Source organism: Mus musculus, chromosome 3 (assembly GCF_000001635.26).
Source record: "Mus musculus strain C57BL/6J chromosome 3, GRCm38.p6 C57BL/6J".
Lineage (NCBI taxonomy): Eukaryota > Metazoa > Chordata > Mammalia > Rodentia > Muridae > Mus > Mus musculus.
The window spans coordinates 64,710,746-64,729,930 of NC_000069.6; the positions used below are offsets into that span (position 1 = coordinate 64,710,746).

General features: G+C 38.4%; 1 protein-coding gene and 1 pseudogene across 2 annotated transcripts in view; both read right to left on the minus strand.

The window, feature by feature from the left end:
• The window catches only part of Vmn2r7 (vomeronasal 2, receptor 7), a 28,943-nt gene extending 20,086 nt beyond the window's left edge, over positions 1 to 8,857 (minus strand). The window contains exons 1-2 of the mRNA NM_175674.3: positions 8,582 to 8,857; positions 5,016 to 5,885 (exon numbers count right to left, since the gene is read on the minus strand). Coding sequence (NP_783605.2) covers positions 5,016 to 5,885; positions 8,582 to 8,848 — 1,137 coding nt within the window. The 5' untranslated portion in view covers positions 8,849 to 8,857. The remainder of the gene's footprint in view (positions 1 to 5,015; positions 5,886 to 8,581) is intronic.
• Positions 1 to 19,185, minus strand: part of Vmn2r-ps11 (vomeronasal 2, receptor, pseudogene 11) — a 211,881-nt pseudogene that overhangs the window by 77,883 nt on the left and 114,813 nt on the right. Inside the window, exon 3 of the transcript NR_003962.1 lies at positions 14,047 to 14,100. The product of NR_003962.1 is annotated as a vomeronasal 2, receptor, pseudogene 11 (transcript). The remainder of the gene's footprint in view (positions 1 to 14,046; positions 14,101 to 19,185) is intronic.

Consider the following 19,185-nt stretch of genomic DNA (forward strand, 5'->3'; position numbering starts at 1 on the left):
TCAAACTCAGGGGCAAAATCAACGAAATGGAAACAAGAAGAACTATTCAAAGAATCAATCAAAGGTTGCTGGTTCTTTGAGAAAATCAACAAGATAGATAAATCCTTAGCCAGACTCACTAGGGAGCACATAGACAGCATCCCAATTAACAAAATCAGAATTGAAAAGGGAGACATAACAACAGATCCTGAAGAAATCCAAAACACTATCAGATCCTTCTACAAAAGGCTATACTCAACAAAACTAGAAAACGTGGACGAAATGGACAAATTTCTAGACAGATACCAGGTAACAAAGTTAATCAGGATTAGGTTTATGATCTAAACAGTCCTATATCCCCTAAAGAAATAGAAGCAGTCATTAATAGTCTTCCAATCCAAAAAAAGCCCAGGACCAGATGGGTTTAGTGCAAAGTTCTATCAGACCTTCAAAGAAGATCTAATCCCAGTTCTTCACAAACTATTCCACAAAATGGAAACAAAAGGTATGCTACCCAACTCATTTTATGAAGACACAATTACTCTGATACCAAAATCACAAAAAGACCCAACAAAGGTAGAGAACTTTAGACCAATTTCCCTTATGAACATCTATGCAAAAATCCTCAATAAAGTTCTCACTAACTGAATCCAAGAACACATCAAAAAAAAAATCATCCATTCTGACAAAGTAGGTTTCATCCCAGGGATGCAGGGATGGTTCAATATATGGAAATCCATCAACGTAATCCAGTATATAAACAAACTCAAAGACAAAAACCACATGTTCATCTAATTAGATACAGAAAAAGCATCCGACAAGATCTAATACCCATTCATGATAAAAGTCTTGGAAAGATCAGGAATTCAAGTCCCATACCTAACCATGATAAAAGCAATCTACAGCAAACCAGTAGCCAACATCAAAGTAAATGGTGAGAAGCTGGAAACAATCCCACTAAAATCAGGGACTAGACAAGGCTGACTACTCTTTCCCTACCTATTCAACATTGTACTTGAAGTCCTAGCCAGAGCAATTCGACAACAAAAGGAGATCAAGGGGATGCAAATTGGAAAGGAAGAAGTCAAAATATCACTTTTAGCAGATGATATGATAGTATATATAAGTGACCCTAAAAATTCCACCAGAGAACACCTAAGCCTGATAAATAGCTTCAGTGAAGTAGCTGGATATAAAATTAACTCAAACAAGTCAATGGCCTTTCTGTACACAAAGGATAAACAGGCTGAGAAAGAAATTAGGGAAACATCACCCTTCTCAATAGTCACAAATAATATAAAATACCTTGGCATGACTCTAACTAAGAAAGTGAAAGATCTGTATGATAAGAACTTCAAGTCTCTGAAGAAAGAAATTAAAGATCTCAGAAGATGGAAAGATCTCCCATGCTCATGGATTGGCAGGATCAACATTGTAAAAATGGCTATCATGCCAAAAGCAATCCACAGATTCAATGCAATCCCCATCAAAATTCCAACTCAATTCTTCAACGAATTAGAAAGAGCAATCTGCAAATTCATCTGGAATAACAAAAAGCCTAGGATAGCAAAAACTCTTCTCAAGGATAAAAGAACCTCTGGTGGAAACTCCATGCCTGACCTAAAGCTGTACTACAGAGCAATTGTGATAAAAACTGCATGGTACTGGTATATCGACAGACAAGTAGACAAATGGAACCGAATTGAAGGCCTAGAAATGGACCCGCACACCTATGGTCATTTGATCTTTGACAAGGGAGCTAAAACCATCCAGTGAAAAAAGACAGCATTTTCAATAAATGGTGCTGGCACAACTGGCGGTTATCATGTAGAAGAATGCAAATTGATCCATTCCTATCTCCTTGTACTAAGGTCAAATCTAAGTGGATTAAGGAATTCCACTTAAAACCAGAGACACTGAAACTTATAGAAGAGAGTGTAGGGAAAAGCCTCAAAGATATGGGTACAGGGGGAAAGTTCCTGAATATAAAACAATGGCTTATGCAGTAAGATAGAGAATAAATAAATGGAACCTCATAAAGCTGCAAAGCTGCAAGGCAAAAGTCACCGTCAACAAGACAAAAAGACCACCAACAGATTGGAAAAGATTTTTACCTATCCTAAATCAGATAGGGGACTAATATCCAATATATATAAAGAACTCAAGATTGTGGGCTCCAGAAAATCAAGTAACCCCACTAAAAAATGGGGCTCAGAGCTGAACAAAGAATTCTCACCTGAGGAATAACGAATGGCAGAGAAGCATCTGAAAAAATGTTCAACATCCTTATTCATCAGGGAAATGCAACTCAAAACAACCCTGAGATTCCACCTCAAACCAGTCAGAATGACTAAGATCAAAAATTCAAGTGAAAGTAGAGGTTGGCAAGGATGTGGAGAAAGAGGAACACTCTTTCATTGTTGGTGGGATTGCAAGCTTGTACAACCACTCTGGAAATCAGTCTGGCGGTTCCTCAGAAAATTGGACATAGTATTACCGGAGGATCCAGCAATACCTCTCCTGGGCATTTATTCAGAAGATGCCCCAACTGGTAAGAAGGACACATGTTCCACTATGTTCATGGCAGCCTTATTTATAATAGCCAGAAACTGGAAAGAACCCAGAAGCCCCTCAACAGAGGAATGGATACAGAAAATGTGGTACATCTACACAATGGAGTACTACTCAGCTATTAAAAAGAATGAATTTATGAAATTCCTAGCCAAATGGATGGACCTGGAGGGCATCATCCTGAGTGACGTAACCCAATCACAAAGGAACTCACACAATATGTACTCACTGATAAGTGGATATTAGCCCAGAAACTTAGGATACCCAAGATATGAGATACAATTTGCTAAACACATGAAACTCAAGAAGAACAAAGACCAAAGTGTGGAAACTTTGCCCCTTCTTAGAATTGGGAACAAAACACCCATGGAAGGAGTTACAGAGACAAAGTTTGGAGCTGAGACGAAAGGATGGACCATCTAATCTAGAGACTGCCATATCTGGGGATCGATCCCATAATCAGCTTCCAAACGCTAACACCATTGCACACACTAGCAAGATTTTGCTGAAAGTGCCCAGATAGAGCTGTCTCTTGTGAGACTATGCCAGGGCCTAGCAAACACAGAAGTGGATGCTCACAGTCAGCTATTGGATTGATCACAGTGCCCCCAATGGAGGAGCTAGAGAAAGTACCAAAGAAGCTAAAGGGATCTGCAACCCTATAGGTGGAACAACATTATGAACTAACCAGTACCCCTGAGCTCTTGACTCTAGCTGCATATGTATCAAAAGATGGCCTAGTCGGCCATCAATGGAAAGAGAGGCCCATTGGACTTGCAAACTTTATATGCCCCAGTACAGGGGAATGCCAGGGTCAAAAATTGGGAGTGGGTTGGTAGGGGAGAGGGGGAGGGTTTGGGTTACTTTTGGGATAGCATTTGAAATGTAAATGAGGAAAATACCTAATAAAAATTAAAAAAAGAAAGTGTTTTCCTTGCCATTTAATACTTTATGTTACCTGGCCTCTTGTTTTCTTCTGACTCTTTTCCAGTCTATTCTCAATTCCCATGAAATATGTCAAAAATCATGAAGTTTTAACACATGCTGAGTCCATTAAATGTTCTCCCTACTCCTTATCAATAGTCAAGCAAATAAATGGTCAAAGACTTCTACAGTTTGACCCTTCACTTGATCAGCCTTCCTACCGTTTTACTTGATTGAAAGTATTGGATGGTACTACACATTTTTCCAACATCATATAATTCTCAAGAATTTTGAAATGCCATGTGGGTATTGGGCATGTTCCTAATCTCATAGACTGATGTATGGTTTACAGTGTAGACTTGTCTCAGGAGAAGTATGAAGACGAGAATGAACAGGAAAAGTAAAATAAAGAGAAGACAAAAAAGGCAGTGTAATTTAGAAATGATCAAGTAAATAACAGAATTTCTAAGCTTTTCTAGTCTTGTCTATTGGTAGGATAATCTCGAAACATAAGTAAATATGGGGTATTGCTTTGGTTTCCTTAAAAAATAATACTCTATATTGATACATTCAGTAGCTATTTAGAATCACATAATGAAGTGTGTTACTTGGGGGACTAAGAACAGCCAAAGCTGAGTGAAATGTGGGCCTACCTGAAAATGAAAGTTAATTGGAAATGCAATGGTCCCACCCAATGTGGCCTCTGGTAAATTGACAGGGTATTATATAAAAATAAAGGGATATTGATCAGGCAATGAAGAAGTAACAAATTAGTGATGTTAAGTGGACCTCCTGTGGGTCTGACAAGACCAGAGTATTGATGATCAAATTCTTTATCTTTTGTACATTGGAAGGATGGACAAAAACAAGCAGAAATTGAATGGATGAGCATGTTTCAAGACTTCTCACCTTTTGCCAACTTGAATCATTTGACAGATGATGAAGGACAGGCACAGTAGACATGACTGTCCTAGATACCAGCTATAATCTTTATTCCCTGACATCCAGCCTTTTGTGTGGCTCTTGCTATATTATATGAAGACCTCATTTTCTATTCTTTCATTTAAATAGATAAGACAAAAGACATGGAGTGTAAGGAAAATTGTATATAATATTCAGGAATCATCATTACATGAAGGGCCATAAATATCCTAGCCTAACATGAACCTGGTGTTTTGGAATCCAATTAGTGATCTTAGATTTGGAGTTGTATATTGTATATGGGGAATAGACCAAAGGAGGAAACCAGAGGCAATACCTCATGTTTTACTCCTAGACACATTATATTTCATTGCTGTGAAGAATAACAGTATATTTTGTAAAGTGTGTTAATAATTTTTATGGGAGACAGGTTTGTTATCACTGACAACAAACCTAGCAACCTAGTAAGAAATGACGATTGAAAATGAATAATCAAGTCACCCAGACATGTTTTGATGATATACAATCACAAGGAAGCAAATTAGCAGTTTCAGAGGTATGAACATGGGTGTAAACACTTGATTTTATATTATACTAAATCATATGGTCAAATAACATACCTTTACAGACTCAAAGTTAGGTTTATTTTCAAGTACTGCATTTTCCCTATATTCTTCTCTTATGTCAGCTTGGCTAAAAAGATCTATCGCATGAGCCAAAAGATACACAGCTTGTCTGACATTGTTTGTGATTCTTAGCTGAGATGTATCCAGATAGGTACTTTTCAGATCTTCCAGCTTCTCCTCTCCAGTGCAGAGCTGATCAGACATGTCATACAGTCTGTCTTCTTTACCAGTCATATTCACTCTGTGGTCCACATTGTAAGGCACAGTGCTGTTGGGCCAGGTACAGTTAAAAGCAGTTTGCCAGAATTCAATGGTCAAGACATCATTTGGATCCTTGCTAGGGTGTACATCATAAAGGAATTCTTTTAGTCCTGGTATAACACTTCTTGGTACTGCAAATCCAATAGTTCCACCAAAATAGGGGAAATACTCAGGCTTTGCAATGAGAGCTGAGGTAATCCAGGCTTCGGTGGCTATCCATGTCCTGTCAGTTATGTTATGATGAATCACTTCCAGCACAAAGGGGCTGAGGTCAATGTCAGTTGCATAAAGCACAATGACTTTGGCAGTGGAACTCTTTACTGCATCAACAGCTATTTTCATTTTCTCATTGGAGTAGACTTTTGGAATGGTTTCAGAGAAAGCAACACAAAGGTTGGCACTCTCCATTTCTTCCCTAAAGAATTTTACTCCATATTTTCCATAATCATCATCAGATGCAATAGCACCTACCCAGACCCAACCAAAGTGTCTAATTAGATTCACGATGGCCTCAGACTGGAATTTATCACTGGGTATTGTGCGTAGAATGTATGGAAATTGAATATCATTACTAAAAATTGAGGAGGAAGAAGCATATCCCACCTGGAATTTAAAATATTTATAGTTACTAGAAAGCTGTAGCCAAAATTTAAAATGAAAATGACAGCTTGTGAATATTTGAGAAGGAGGTGAACAGGGATCCCTTTGCCCTCACATCCTACTGTAGACAGTGACTTCCTGTTTAATCTACTTTCTGGGTGTAGAGGGGGACAATTTTGACAACTCTTTGGTTGCTCTATCACTAGTTTTATGGGTGGAACCACAGCAGTTTCAGGAATGTCCCTTGCACTTTCTTTCAGCATCCTTGACATTTTTCACTCCCCTGTGTCAGAACATTCAGTCTCTTCCTCAGGTGTAGCATCTGCTGTACAGAGATGATTCGCTGAGACTAAGTCTCAATCTGCTGTCACACGACTTTATCTCCTGCGTGTTCTCTCAGTCTAACCTCTGATACCTTAATTGTGTTATGCTCTTGCTTCTCTCTTATCATGTCCTGCTGTCAGGAGTCCTGAGTATGTAGGTCCCAAATCTTTTCTTGAGCGACATGAAAGAATGGAGTCCTCTAATCAGAAGAGTAAACACTCTTGTCCTACAAAGTTACCAGAAACTCTCTCTTTTTAAGGTACATGGTTATATAAATGAAAAAGATGCCTTCTTTACTTCATCAGTCGACCTCATTTGCTCTTAGCATTTAGGGAGACCTAAGCATGAAGAGCAGGTGAGCACATACCCCTGACACTCCTTCATGTATCTTTGATGTAACATACCCTGTAAGTGCTAACATCTACCCTAAATAGTTTACCTTCTCTTCAATTCAGTCTCATGCCCTTAAGATATCACTTCCAGTGTGATGTTCTATAACTCCAAATATCCAATTGATTCCTTCGTTTATTATTCCTGTCTTCTGTTTTTCCATGTCATTTTTATTCTCTTATTGCACCTTCTAATATTTATTTTCCTGTCTAACCATACAGACAGCAGATTCACTGAAGCTATTTTGTTGGAATGAACCTCTTAAGAAGGAGTGATATCAAATTTCTGAAGTCTAGTGAATTATTTATCATATAAAATTTTGTTACTTGGACCTCCTCCATCTTTGTTTCTTCCACAAGAAAATTAACATCATGAGACCTATACTTTTTAATTTCTAAATATCAGTATGTTAAACTGAAATTTTAGTTTATTCTTTTTTCTAGAGTGACTAAAAGGCTTATGAAGAAGTATATCTGAAGGTTTCTAGTCTATTTTTGAGTTCATTAGAGTTTAAGAAAAACAGAGCTCATAGCATCTGCAGTTTGGATAAACCACATGAAGCCCATATATACCTAAGATATATGCAAAGTCACTCACCTTTCCTTTCATTCTTTTCCACCTTATTTCCCTATTCTTCCAACTCACATTTTGAGCTCTCTAAATTAAATACTGTATTTGATTGGCATTGTGGGTAATTAATGGAGAATTTGTCTACCACAAACTAGTACCTGGATTTTATCTGGAGTAGCAACAAAGAAAAGGAAAGAAAGGAATTTAGGATGATAGGGAGGAAGGACTGGAAGGATGAGAAAACAAAGAGAAAGAAGGAAAGTAAGAAGGAAAGAGAGAAAGAAAGAAAGAAAGAAAGAAAGAAAGAGAGAAAGGAAGAAAGAAAGAGAGAGGGAGGGAGGAAGGGAGGGAGGGAGAGAGAGAAAGAGAGAGAGAGAGAGAAAGAAAGAAAGAAAGAAAGAAAGAAAGAAAGAAAGAAAGAAAGAAAGAAAGAAAGAAAGGAAGGAAGGAAGAAAGGAAGGAAGGAAGGAAGAGAAAGGAAGAAAGAGAAAGGAAGGAAGGAAGGAAGGAAGGAAGGAAGGAAGGAAGGAAGGAAGGAAGGAAGGAAGGGAGGGAGGGAGAGAGAGAGAGAAGAAACAGGAAAGAAAAGATAAGAGGAGGAAATACAGGATATAGGATGGATGGAGGAAAGGTGAATGAAAAACTGCCATTATTTCAGAATCACCAATAATCTTGCTCTCATTCACATCAATACATCCTGACACTTTACTGACACAGGCTTTGAAATAATTCTAGAACTTTTTATTTTCCTAATAATTAATGTTTTGTGATTACATATTTTTATATTTACATATGTCAATCTCTCTGGGTTTAAAATAACTTATTAAGTTAGCTAATGGGAAATCTCAATCTCATTTTAGAATGTCAGTATGATGATTGTGCTTATGATTCTCAAGGATCAACAAGACTCAAAGCAAAACCTGTGCCTTATTATAGCCACCAATCAACTACCGAGTATTTATAGATAAACTCCATCCTGCCCCACACAGTGCTCGGGGCCCATTGACCATATTAGTCAATGCAAAGATGATGCTCCAGCAGTTTGAGCATTATCAAGTGCCTTTTTATTAAGCACTAATTCACATTGCCAGGGCTGGGTTGAACTGAGTAACTTTAAGAACTGGAACCCATTCTATCATCTCTCTGTAGCTTAGTGCAGGATCTCTAGACCTCATAGATAATGTCTACATGTTCCTCATATTTCTCTCTTTTCTTTCTGGTCTTTTTGAGAAAGAATTTTCTTTTGCAACAGCCCTGACTGTCTTGGCACTCACTTTGTTGAATAGGCTGGCTTTGAGTGCATAGAGATTCACCTGCCTATGCCTCCCAAGTTCTGGAATTAAAGGCGTGTGCTACCCATCATGGCACAGTGTTTGTATTTCTTTCTTAGCAAGTAGTACACTTTTCCAAGATACCTGAGGTACATGATGAATCCCTACAATTCTTGAAACAGCAGCTGACATAGTTGATCCTCCTGCTCCAATAATTCCAATTAGAAATTTTCCAGTGCTGTTTCTCCAGTTAGGTTTGTATTCCTCCTGCCCTGTTAGAAACACTGAAGATGACTCCATTGCTTTGGTGATGGAGAAACAGTTGTCAAAGATCTGGTAGCCCAGAGTGTGGTTGGGCAAAATATCCTTCCTCTCATTAATCTCCTTGATGGTGTGGATCATGGTTTTCATCCAGCGGAAACCCCGGAAATTAAACCTTGGGTTGAAAACAGATGGATGAGCAAAGAAATTCCAAGACCATGTATCCTAGACTGCAACTGCTACACAAATGCTTGAAGAATGATAGAGAGCTGGGGAGAGCACAGCAGACAGACAGGTAGTGTGGGAAGTTATTACAACTAGAGAAAGACACTAGAAGTAGAAAATCATTCAAGTATAGAAAAGATCAGTAATTTAAAGAAAGAGCCAGTGAGGAAACACAATTAAGGAAAAGCAGAAAACAGAAGAAACTACACCTGAACATTGCTTATCATCTTGTTAGTTAATTTCCAAGTTCATACTGATGACAATATATATCTTCTAAATAAATACTGCAGTATTTTTTAAAAGTAAGATAGGATGGCTTACTCCAGCTTGTTTCTTGTCTCTGATTATCTGTCAGACCTTTTCAGCCCATTTATTCTGATGTAATATCTATCTTTGTTGTTGAGGTGTGTAGAGATATTAATGACTAATGATGGGAAATTTCTGCTATTTTGATGTTGGTGTTGACATAGTATCTCTCTCTCTCTCTCTCTCTCTCTCTCTCTCTCTCTCTCTCTCTCTCTCTCTCTGTGTGTGTGTGTGTGTGTGTGTGTTTCTTCTTTTGGTTTTACTGGTATGAAATTATTTCTTGGATGTAGTTAGCCTCATTGAAGTGTGGTTTTATTTCTTGTGCTTATTAAGGGGTTAATTTGGGGATAGATATTGTTTAAATTTGATTTTGTTATGGAATATATTGTTTTCTCCATCTCAGGTGATGTAAATATCTGCTGGGTATAGTAGTCTGTGCTGGCACATGTGGTCTTTTACAGTCTCTAAACATTCGATCAGACCCTTCTTCCTACTGGCCTCAGTGTGCGAGGATGTACATAGTCCTGCAGTGACTTAAGGTTCCTGGTTTCATTTGGAAATTAAAATAATACCAGATGTTCCTTAAATATTTGCCAAACCAAAACAGATGTAGAATCCCACTGTCAACTTTAGTCTGAGTAGTTGAAAAAGTGTGGTGGGGGAATGGTTGATGAACCTGGAAGGAATGTGGATTCCACAAGAAGACCAACACAATTAACTAATCTTGAAACCTGGGTAGTCCTATAGACTGAACCACCAACCAAAGCCCATTTAATGTCTGGATCTGGATCCTACACATATAGAGTTTTGACTTCACGATGGTCCCCCAAGACCTGGACCAGGGGCTGACCCTGACTGTTGCCTGCCTGTGCCTCCAGTTTCCTTAACTGGGATGCCTTGTCTGACCTCAAGGCAAGAGAATGTTTCTAGGTATGCAGTGACTTGTTGTGCCAGGGAGGGTTATTATCTGGGATTGGGGAGTTCTACATTATCAGAGGTGAGAAGATAAGTAGTGGGGGAGAAGCCTTATGAGGGGAATTCTGGGAGAAGAAGATGCATAGTGATCAGCATGTAAAGTCCATAGACAGGTAGATAGATAGGTAGATAGGTAGATAGATAGATAGATAGATAGATAGATAGATAGATAGATAGATAGATAGATAGATAGATAATGCACATACAATATTAAGATAGATTTCTTTTTGAGATCTATAAAATATCCACATGCTTTGAGCCTATAGCTAAAATTTTTAATTAGTCAAAAATTAATTAGTTCTTCCCAAAGGAATAAAAGCTATCTGCTTGAAACTGGGTATTTAGAATATTTAAAAAGCTGGAATAATCTTCAGTATCCAGTGGTAGTTTCTAAACTGTGTGGGAACATTTTCTATTTTCAAAAATCATTGAATAGAAAGATCATATAGTAGTGTAAATAGAACTGGCCTTAAAATGAACAGCAGGCCTCTTACTATGATTAAAACTGCATAGAAGGGATGGAACTACCCCCCCCCCAACGACTAACAAAGAAAATATCTCAATGTAATTAGGTGAGGTTTGGGTAGAGTTTCCTTCATTCATTACTTTCTATTATGATCCCCACAGTACTATTACACACTGTATATCCTTTTTTCCTTCAAAAAACCCCATGTTATGAATTTAACTTGTGTGTGCCTTAAACAAAGCAAGATATAAAACGCTCTCTTCTTTGTATTATTTCATTGTAATATTTTCAGAATAATCTAAATCTTCCTTATTTATTTAGTTTAACCCATGGCCACCTGAAACTAGTATCCTGCAAAAGTTGTTCATTTCCAAATGAAATTTCTCCAAACCCCATCTTGAATTCATGAAGCAGTTACTGTTTTAGTAAATGATGACAAAATGAAAGTAACATTAGATTAAATCCACTCTAGCTTCTGAATTCTATATAAAGTAGTCTTGTAAGGGGTTCTCAAACTAGGAGAATTTGCATTTCATGAAGAAAGTGTAAACTGCTTGGAGAACATTGGAACTGCATGTGACTAAGGGGACTGTGGAATGTTAATGGTGGAAATGAATCATATAGAACTAATTTTAAAGAAATATGTTAAATATATAAAACTAAAATTTATATATATGTATATATATGTGTATATATATATATATCACTTCTTATACCCTTCACTGTGAAAATGGAAACAATTGAGAGAAATGAGGAAAGTGTTAATTAGGGACTCATCATAAATCTCATTGGTCAGCAACCATACCGAAGGTTGCTCCTTCCAGTAATAACTTGGAGCATGTATAAAAGGAAAGGATTCATGACTGATATTGATATCATGTAAGAAACAGTCAAACAGCTATAAAGACCAAACAGCATAATGGAAAAGTCTGCTGTATTAGTTACTGTGTCTAAAACAATTAATACCTGTCCTACCCTCATACTATAACAATCTTAAGTTTATTTTCAAAACACTCAAAAATAGACATTAAAAAATAAAAATGCAGTTTTTATGGCTATGGAATTGGAGACTAATGTTTTGTTTTCTTTTAATTTCTGGCATTATTTTTATGTCTAATCTCTGTATGTTTGTACTTGTATAAGATACACATATTAAGAGACATTAGTCCTTTCCCAACTTTCATTTTCTGACAATAATTGTTATATTTGAGAATTGAGAATTCCATTTTTGATAGGATAACTTTCAGGAGTCAGCAGTAGCAATAGAAGTTTTCCTGCAAGTCAGAATCCTATCATGAACATTTCCTCAGACATAAGGCAGAGTACCCAGAATGCACTTAATGAGCTTGTATCAGTTAACAGTGAAGTTGCAGCACATTGTGCAGCATTTGAGCTTCTCAAACCTCAGTGTTCACACACACCAACAGATGTCTTTTGAACATGTAGATTCTCTTCTGCAGGTGTGGTATGCAACCCCTGATTCTATATCCCTAACAAGCTTTTAGATACTGCTGCTTCTGTTCCAAGAGAATTGTCTGAGGAGTGACTTTCTGAGAACCTTCCATAGAAAATTACTCCCACTGTAAAAAGAGATTGTCAGGGCCCAGCCTTGACACAGAATAGGAGTTCTCAACTGGAAGCAGGTATATATAGAAGGTACATAATAAATATACACAAACTACCTTTTGGGTACAAACTGACAGGGAATTTTTCAAGGCTTAAAGGTTCTCTCTCTTCAATCTCACTCTCTGCTCTCTTTCTCTCTTTCTTGTTCACTCACAGCTTGAGGCTGCACACACTCTGCATTCTCCTGTGCTCTCTGCTTTTCTCCTGTGTGCTTTTCTTTACTCAAACTCCCACACTCACACACACCTCTGTGCATTCACCATTAACTCTCACACACACTCTTAACACACGTCTCACACACACACACATGCCACATGCACTCTCCTTTCACTCACACACAAACACACCATATACACCTCACATTCACTCCTGACTCACTCTTCACATTCTTTCTTTACTCACTTTTCTCATGCTCTTCTCATGCTCTCTTGGCCTTTTTTTTTTTTGCCCCGGTCTTTCATTGATACTCCAAAAGGAGGTAGAAAAAATATATTGTATAATCATTGCCAAATCAAATTCAAAATAATAACCACATCCCACAAAGAATAAAGAATTACAATTGTTCCCCAAAGTTTCAAGCTTCCCTACTCCCAAGCCTTTAGCCAAAATAATAATTATGAACTTATCATTATTTAAACTTTAATTCTTAACTTGTTATACTTCAGAGCTCAGAGCTCTGAGGCCAGCTACTTGAATTTTCTAATGCTACCTGAAGCTCTAATGATAAGTGACATGGGCAGAGCTGCCAAGCAGTGGCCAGAAAGAATCAACTTAGCCATTAAGTCAGTAGTTCTACTAGCTTTCTGCTTCTGCACATTGCACACACTGACTCTCCTAAGAGTCCCAGTGTTTTGACTTTGTTTTACTAATATATGATTTTATGTGTTCTATTCTTTATTATCCAAAAACCACTATCAAATGTTGTACAAACTTCTCATAATTTCATTTCTTTTCCTTTCTTGGGATCTCTGTATTCATTTTCTAATAATTTCTTCACACTTTCTTTGCAAGTCAAACATTAATCTGGAACTACCATTGTGCAGTTCCTACATTGTTTCCAAGATGAGAACGCACAGCATGCACCTGGGCCATTAATATTGTGCTGTACTGTGCTGTGCTGTGCTGTGCTGTGCTGTGCTGTGCTGTGCTGTGCTGTGCTGTGCTGTGCTGTGCTGTGCTGTGCTGTGCCCCTATGCCTCAATTTTTTATTGTTTAAGAATCAATACATCAAGAAAAATCTAGTTTCACAGAATTCACCAGAGCAGATGGAGAAAGAACTAAGAAAGTTCAGATAAAATAGAATAATTATGCACACCAAGGCCAACTGAAAAGCAGTCATGCACAAATGATATCTATATAGCCATTGTCCAGGCTAAGTTTAGGAGAAATGGAAACAACTGTTTTTTACAAAGAGCTGCTGCAGGCTACTGAGATGTCTCCATCCTGGCTTACTGAGGGCAGTCCCTTATTTCAGATGGCAGACACACCTCTGGAGGGATGTGTCTCCTGCTTTTCAGGCTCCCAGATACCCCCATTCTTTTTCACAAGGAGCTGTCACGGGCTTCTGAGATGTCTCCATCCAGCATACTGCAGGCAGTCCCTGTCCTTGTATGCTGTCCCCATCATGAGATAAAGGCAGATAGTGCAAGAGTGAGAACTTCAATGGAAATCCAGTCTGCAAGCTACCCATTCTTTTCTAGCCACCCAAATTAATGTGAAAAAAAAAGAATAAGATTTAACAATAACTTACCCCTCACACATGGGTGATTCTATTTCCTCATCAGAGTCACTTGTTGGCATGGTCCTATAATGAACAGGAAATAGTCCTCCGATAACAACAGAATGGTTTTCAGCTTCTACATATCCAGTCAAATTAAATTTGCGCAACAACCTGCATGTAACATTCTGGTCAATATGAGGATACTGAGTGTATAATTCAACCCACAAAAACACAGTAAATCCCAGAATCAAGCACTTATTTCTGCTAGCCATTTTCATGTGGTGAGCTTGAGGGTGATGGAAGAATTGAAGTGACAGAGCTTTTAAGCAAACACCTTGAAGGAATGTTGGAGTGTGTATATGCTTAACCGGCTTGCTGCTCTTGACTAATTAATTTCATGTTGTAGACACAGATGTCACAGTCACTTGCAATTTATGGATATGGAATAGGAGCTGAGCAACACTCTTAGAGGAGGAACGTGGTTATACTGTATGTTTTGCAATGATAAATAATGACAGAATCATGGGATTCAGTTTGAAAGTTATTTTAGATTGTAGAAACTCTTCCCTCTTGTTTGGCACTGGCAGCTTCATCAAACCACATGGCATCCAACTCCTTGGATTTTGTGCAAATCAGGAAGGCACTCCACTGTGGAGCCACATCTGTAGAAATTTCTGCTCCCTTGCTTGCTAGCCCTCACTCAGTGACAAATTTCTTGTTTCCAGGTCAATGTATCGTGATTCCAAGTCTCCCAGTCTTCCTGTCTACTCGTTTCCAAACATCCCTCTTAACACCCTAAGAATAAAGTTCAGAGAATATTGTCAGAATAAAATTCAGTACACATTTTGGATCATGGAAAACATGTGGACCATTTGATCACATGGTTTTTCTCCCAACTACATTTTAAGGAACAAATAGAAACCAATAAATAAATAAAGAAATAAATAAATAAATAAATAAATAAATAAATAGACCTTGATCAATAAGTTTTACTTATAATGCTGAAATTTATAACAAACTAAAATCACTGTATCAGATGTAGCTCAGGGTGTCTTGTGGAATATTTGTGGGCAGTAGTGTGAGCTCCCAGAGACTAAATCACCAACCAAAGAGAGAGCATGGCCTGGACCTAGGTTGCCTCCTTAGCAGCAGTGCAGCTTGGTTTTCAAGTGGGTCTGCCAACATCTGAAGTGGGGGCGGACCCTGAATCTGTCACCAGCCTCTTCTCCCTGTTTCCCTAACTGAGCAACCTTGTGTGGTTTCAGTGGGAAAGGATATGCCTAATCCTGCTATGACTTGATGTGCAGTTGTGGAAATGGGGTAGGGCAAAGGGACTGGGAGGGACCTGATAAAAAGATGACTGCTGGCATTCTTCCCCTTCTCTAAGAAGGGAGCAGGGAATGGGGAGAAGATCAGTGTGAGAGGCACTGGGAAGAAAAGCCGACCATGATGTTGGGATGTAAAGTGAAGGAATAAAAGCATTTTAAAAATCCTTGCTGTACAAGTTTTATTTATAATATTAAGATTAATAACAAACTAAACGTGCTACATAGTAAACTTAGAACCAGCTATAATATAGACACATGCTGGGCTACAAGGGTCTTGTAGATCATATTCCTGAATGCATTCAATGATCCTGGCAAAATCCAAAACATTGCAAGCAAAAAAAGAAAGAAAGAAAAAGAAAGAAAACAGACATCAAAGCAACACTTAAAATTACATTCCCAATTTCTATAATTTACCTATATTTTTTACTTCTTCACCTCTCTAGTATCTTTAATAGGCAAAAAAAAAAAATTAGTTACTGGGAGAAAGAAATCAAATGAGGTGAGCTGTCCTCTTTCTCATGGTTTTACAGCCAGTCAGCTTTGTGTTTCCATATTCATGTCCAATTAAAAACAGTGCTTACATAAAACACTAAAGGGCTATATTTTGTGCAAGTTTTTAATTTTCATATTCCTCTACATTATCTCATTGAATATGAGAACATGGCTTCTAAATCTACAATGTATAAAAATATTGTAGTGAAAGAAAGTCCTTCCCATTTTAAAAACAGTTCTTTCACAAGTACTCTTCTTACTGTAACACTAACATGTGTTTGTTTTTCACATGACGTCGTTAGAATCATTAGTCACCCTGGCTACACTGCACTATGAAGTACATTAACTATCTCTACTGGATCCTCATTGAAAGATGTCTTAGCTGTTGGTAAGCATAGTCTATCTCTCATTGACTCAAGAGTTTCCCAAAGAAACTGTTTATTTCTAACTAACTGGAGAACTAGGAGTCTGCCCTCATTTCCCCATCACTGGCTCAACCTTCATAAGTTACCCTGAACTGACACTCTTGCCTTGACCAAGTGCTATCAGTGTGCCATTTGTCTCCAGAGTCTTCAACTTCCAATGCTCTGGGTCTTTTATAATCTTCCTTATAATTTCAAGGTATTGCTGACCAGTCTTAGTGAATAGCCTGAATCTTGGGGGCTCTCTCCCAACATGCTTTTCAGAGTTTGGATTCATCTAATAAAATGTCTCATTGGTTAGGGACCACTCCTCAGTGATAATAACATGAGAATCCCTACTGAGCTTCTGGGTTCAGTCCAGAACCTTTCCAGAATGCCTCAGAATGATGCCTGGCCTCCCTTTCTTCCCAGAGGGCAGCTGTTTTGAGATAATTACTATTTCGTTGCCAAGGATACCTCTTGGCAAATTATATTTACCACCCACAGTGACTTGTCCTAATTCTCAAAGGACATTGTATTCTAGAGACAATACAATTACTAAGACATAATATTCTAAGTTATATTGTTATTTTAAAATGGGTACTTTATACTTTAAAATGGTATCGTTATGACTTAATCTTTCTTGCATCATGAATTAGATTCAGATTGAGAAGGCTTCTGATTTGTGTAGTAGCATTTGGTATCCAGTTTGGGACCCTTCATAAAAACGGTCTATTTCTATCAAGGGAACAGGGATTTCATCCTTTAAATGCCATAGAAGTCAACAAAGGTCAAGAAAAGGTGACAAAAGTCCTCCTCTGTACTCTCACAGGGAGGGGTCTTGTGAAATGCACAACTGTGGGAGCTCAATGCCTCATTTCCAAGCACACAACCTCAGGTGACTCTTTTGTTTTACCTTTTATAAATGAGCAGACATGCACTACCATGGCAAATGCAAGCTTAGATAGGGATCCAAAAGCCCATATACTCTTTTAGTCCCATAAAAAGAAAGGACATGAGTGAAGTCTGTAAGGTCAGAATCTAGGTCTAGTCACTTCACTAGTTGAATCTTTCTTCCTCTCTTATGATCCTGGCACTCCACCATTTTTTACTATGAGTGCTATAAATTCTCTGGCTGAGGTGTACATCTTCCAGAGTCAAAATAAATGCAATACTACCAAGAATGCTGCCAGAGTTAGCAGTGAGAAACTTGTGTTGTGTTTTGTTTTGTTTTGTTTTGTTTTGTTTTGTTTTGTTTTGTTTTTTTGCCTACCAAGCTGAGATTGTTTCTTTCAAAGAATTTTGAACTTAGGTTTAAGAATCTCTGATTCAGACAAATGATGGTGTTGTACCCCTGGGGCCCAGGTGTAGAGAACATGACCCCCAGAAACACAGCTTGACTATAGATCACTGCAAAAACAAGAGGTTTTTATTCCTTTTTTTAAAAAAATTTTTATTAGGTATTTAGCTCATTTACATTTCCAATGCTATACCAAAAGTCCCCCATACCCACCCACCCCCAATCCCCTACCCACCCACTCCCCCTTTTTGGCCCTGGCGTTCCCCTGTACTGGGGCATATAAAATTTGCGTGTCCAATGGGCCTCTCTTTCCAGTGATGGCCGACTAGGCCATCTTTTGATACATATGCAGCTAGAGTCAAGAGCTCCGGGGTACTGGTTAGTTCATAATGTTGTTCCACCTATAGGGTTGCAGATCCCTTTAGCTCCTTGGGTACTTTCTCTAGCTCCTCCATTGGGAGCCCTGTGATCCATCCATTAGCTGACTGTGAGCATCCACTTCTGTGTTTGCTAGACCCCGGCATAGTCTCACAAGAGACAGCTACATCTGGGTCCTTTCGATAAAATCTTGCTAGTGTATGCAATGGTGTCAGCGTTTGGATGCTGATTATGGGGTGGATCCCTGGATATGGCAGTCTCTACATGGTCCATCCTTTCATCTCAGCTCCAAACTTTGTCTCTGTAACTCCTTCCATGGGTGTTTTGTTCCCACTTCTAAGGAGGGGCATAGTGTCCACATTTCAGTCTTCATTTTTCTTGAGTTTCATGTGTTTAGGAAATTGTATCTTATATCTTGGGTATACTAGGTTTTGGGCTAATATCCACTTATCAGTGAGTACATAATGTGTGAGTTCCTTTGTGAATGTGTTACCTCACTCAGGATGATGCCCTCCAGGTCCATCCATTTGGCTAGGAATTTCATAAATTCGTTCTTTTTAATAGCTGAGTAATACTCCATTGTGTAGATGTACCACATTTTCTGTATCCATTCCTCTGTTGAGGGTCATCTGGGTTCTTTCCAGCTTTTGGCTATTATAAATAGGGCTGCTATGAACATAGTGGAGCATGTGTCCTTCTTACCAGTTGGGGCATCTTCTGGATATATGCCCAGGAGAGGTATTGCTGGATCCTCTGGTAGTACTATGTCCAATTTTCTGAGGAACCGCCAGACTGATTTCCAGAGTGGTTGTACAAGCTTGCAATCCCACCAACAATGGAGGAGTGTTCCTCTTTCTCCACATCCATGCCAGCATCTGCTGTCACCTGAATTTTTGATCTTTGCCATTCTGACTGGTGTGAGGTGGAATCTCAGGGTTGTTTTGATTTGCATTTCCCTGATGATTAAGGATGTTGAACATTTTTTCAGGTGCTTCTCTGCCATTTGGTATTCCTCGGGTGAGAATTCTTTGTTCAGTTCTGAGCCCCATTTTTTAATGGGGTTATTTAATTTTCTGGAGTCCACCTTCTTGAGTTCTTTATATATATATTGGATATTAGTCCCCTATCTGATTTAGGATAGGTAAAGATCCTTTCCCAATCTGTTAGTGGTCTTTTTGTCTTATTGACGGTGTCTTTTGCCTTACAGAAGCTTTGCAGTTTCATGAGGTCCCATTTGTCAATTCTCGATCTTACAGCACAAGCCATTGCT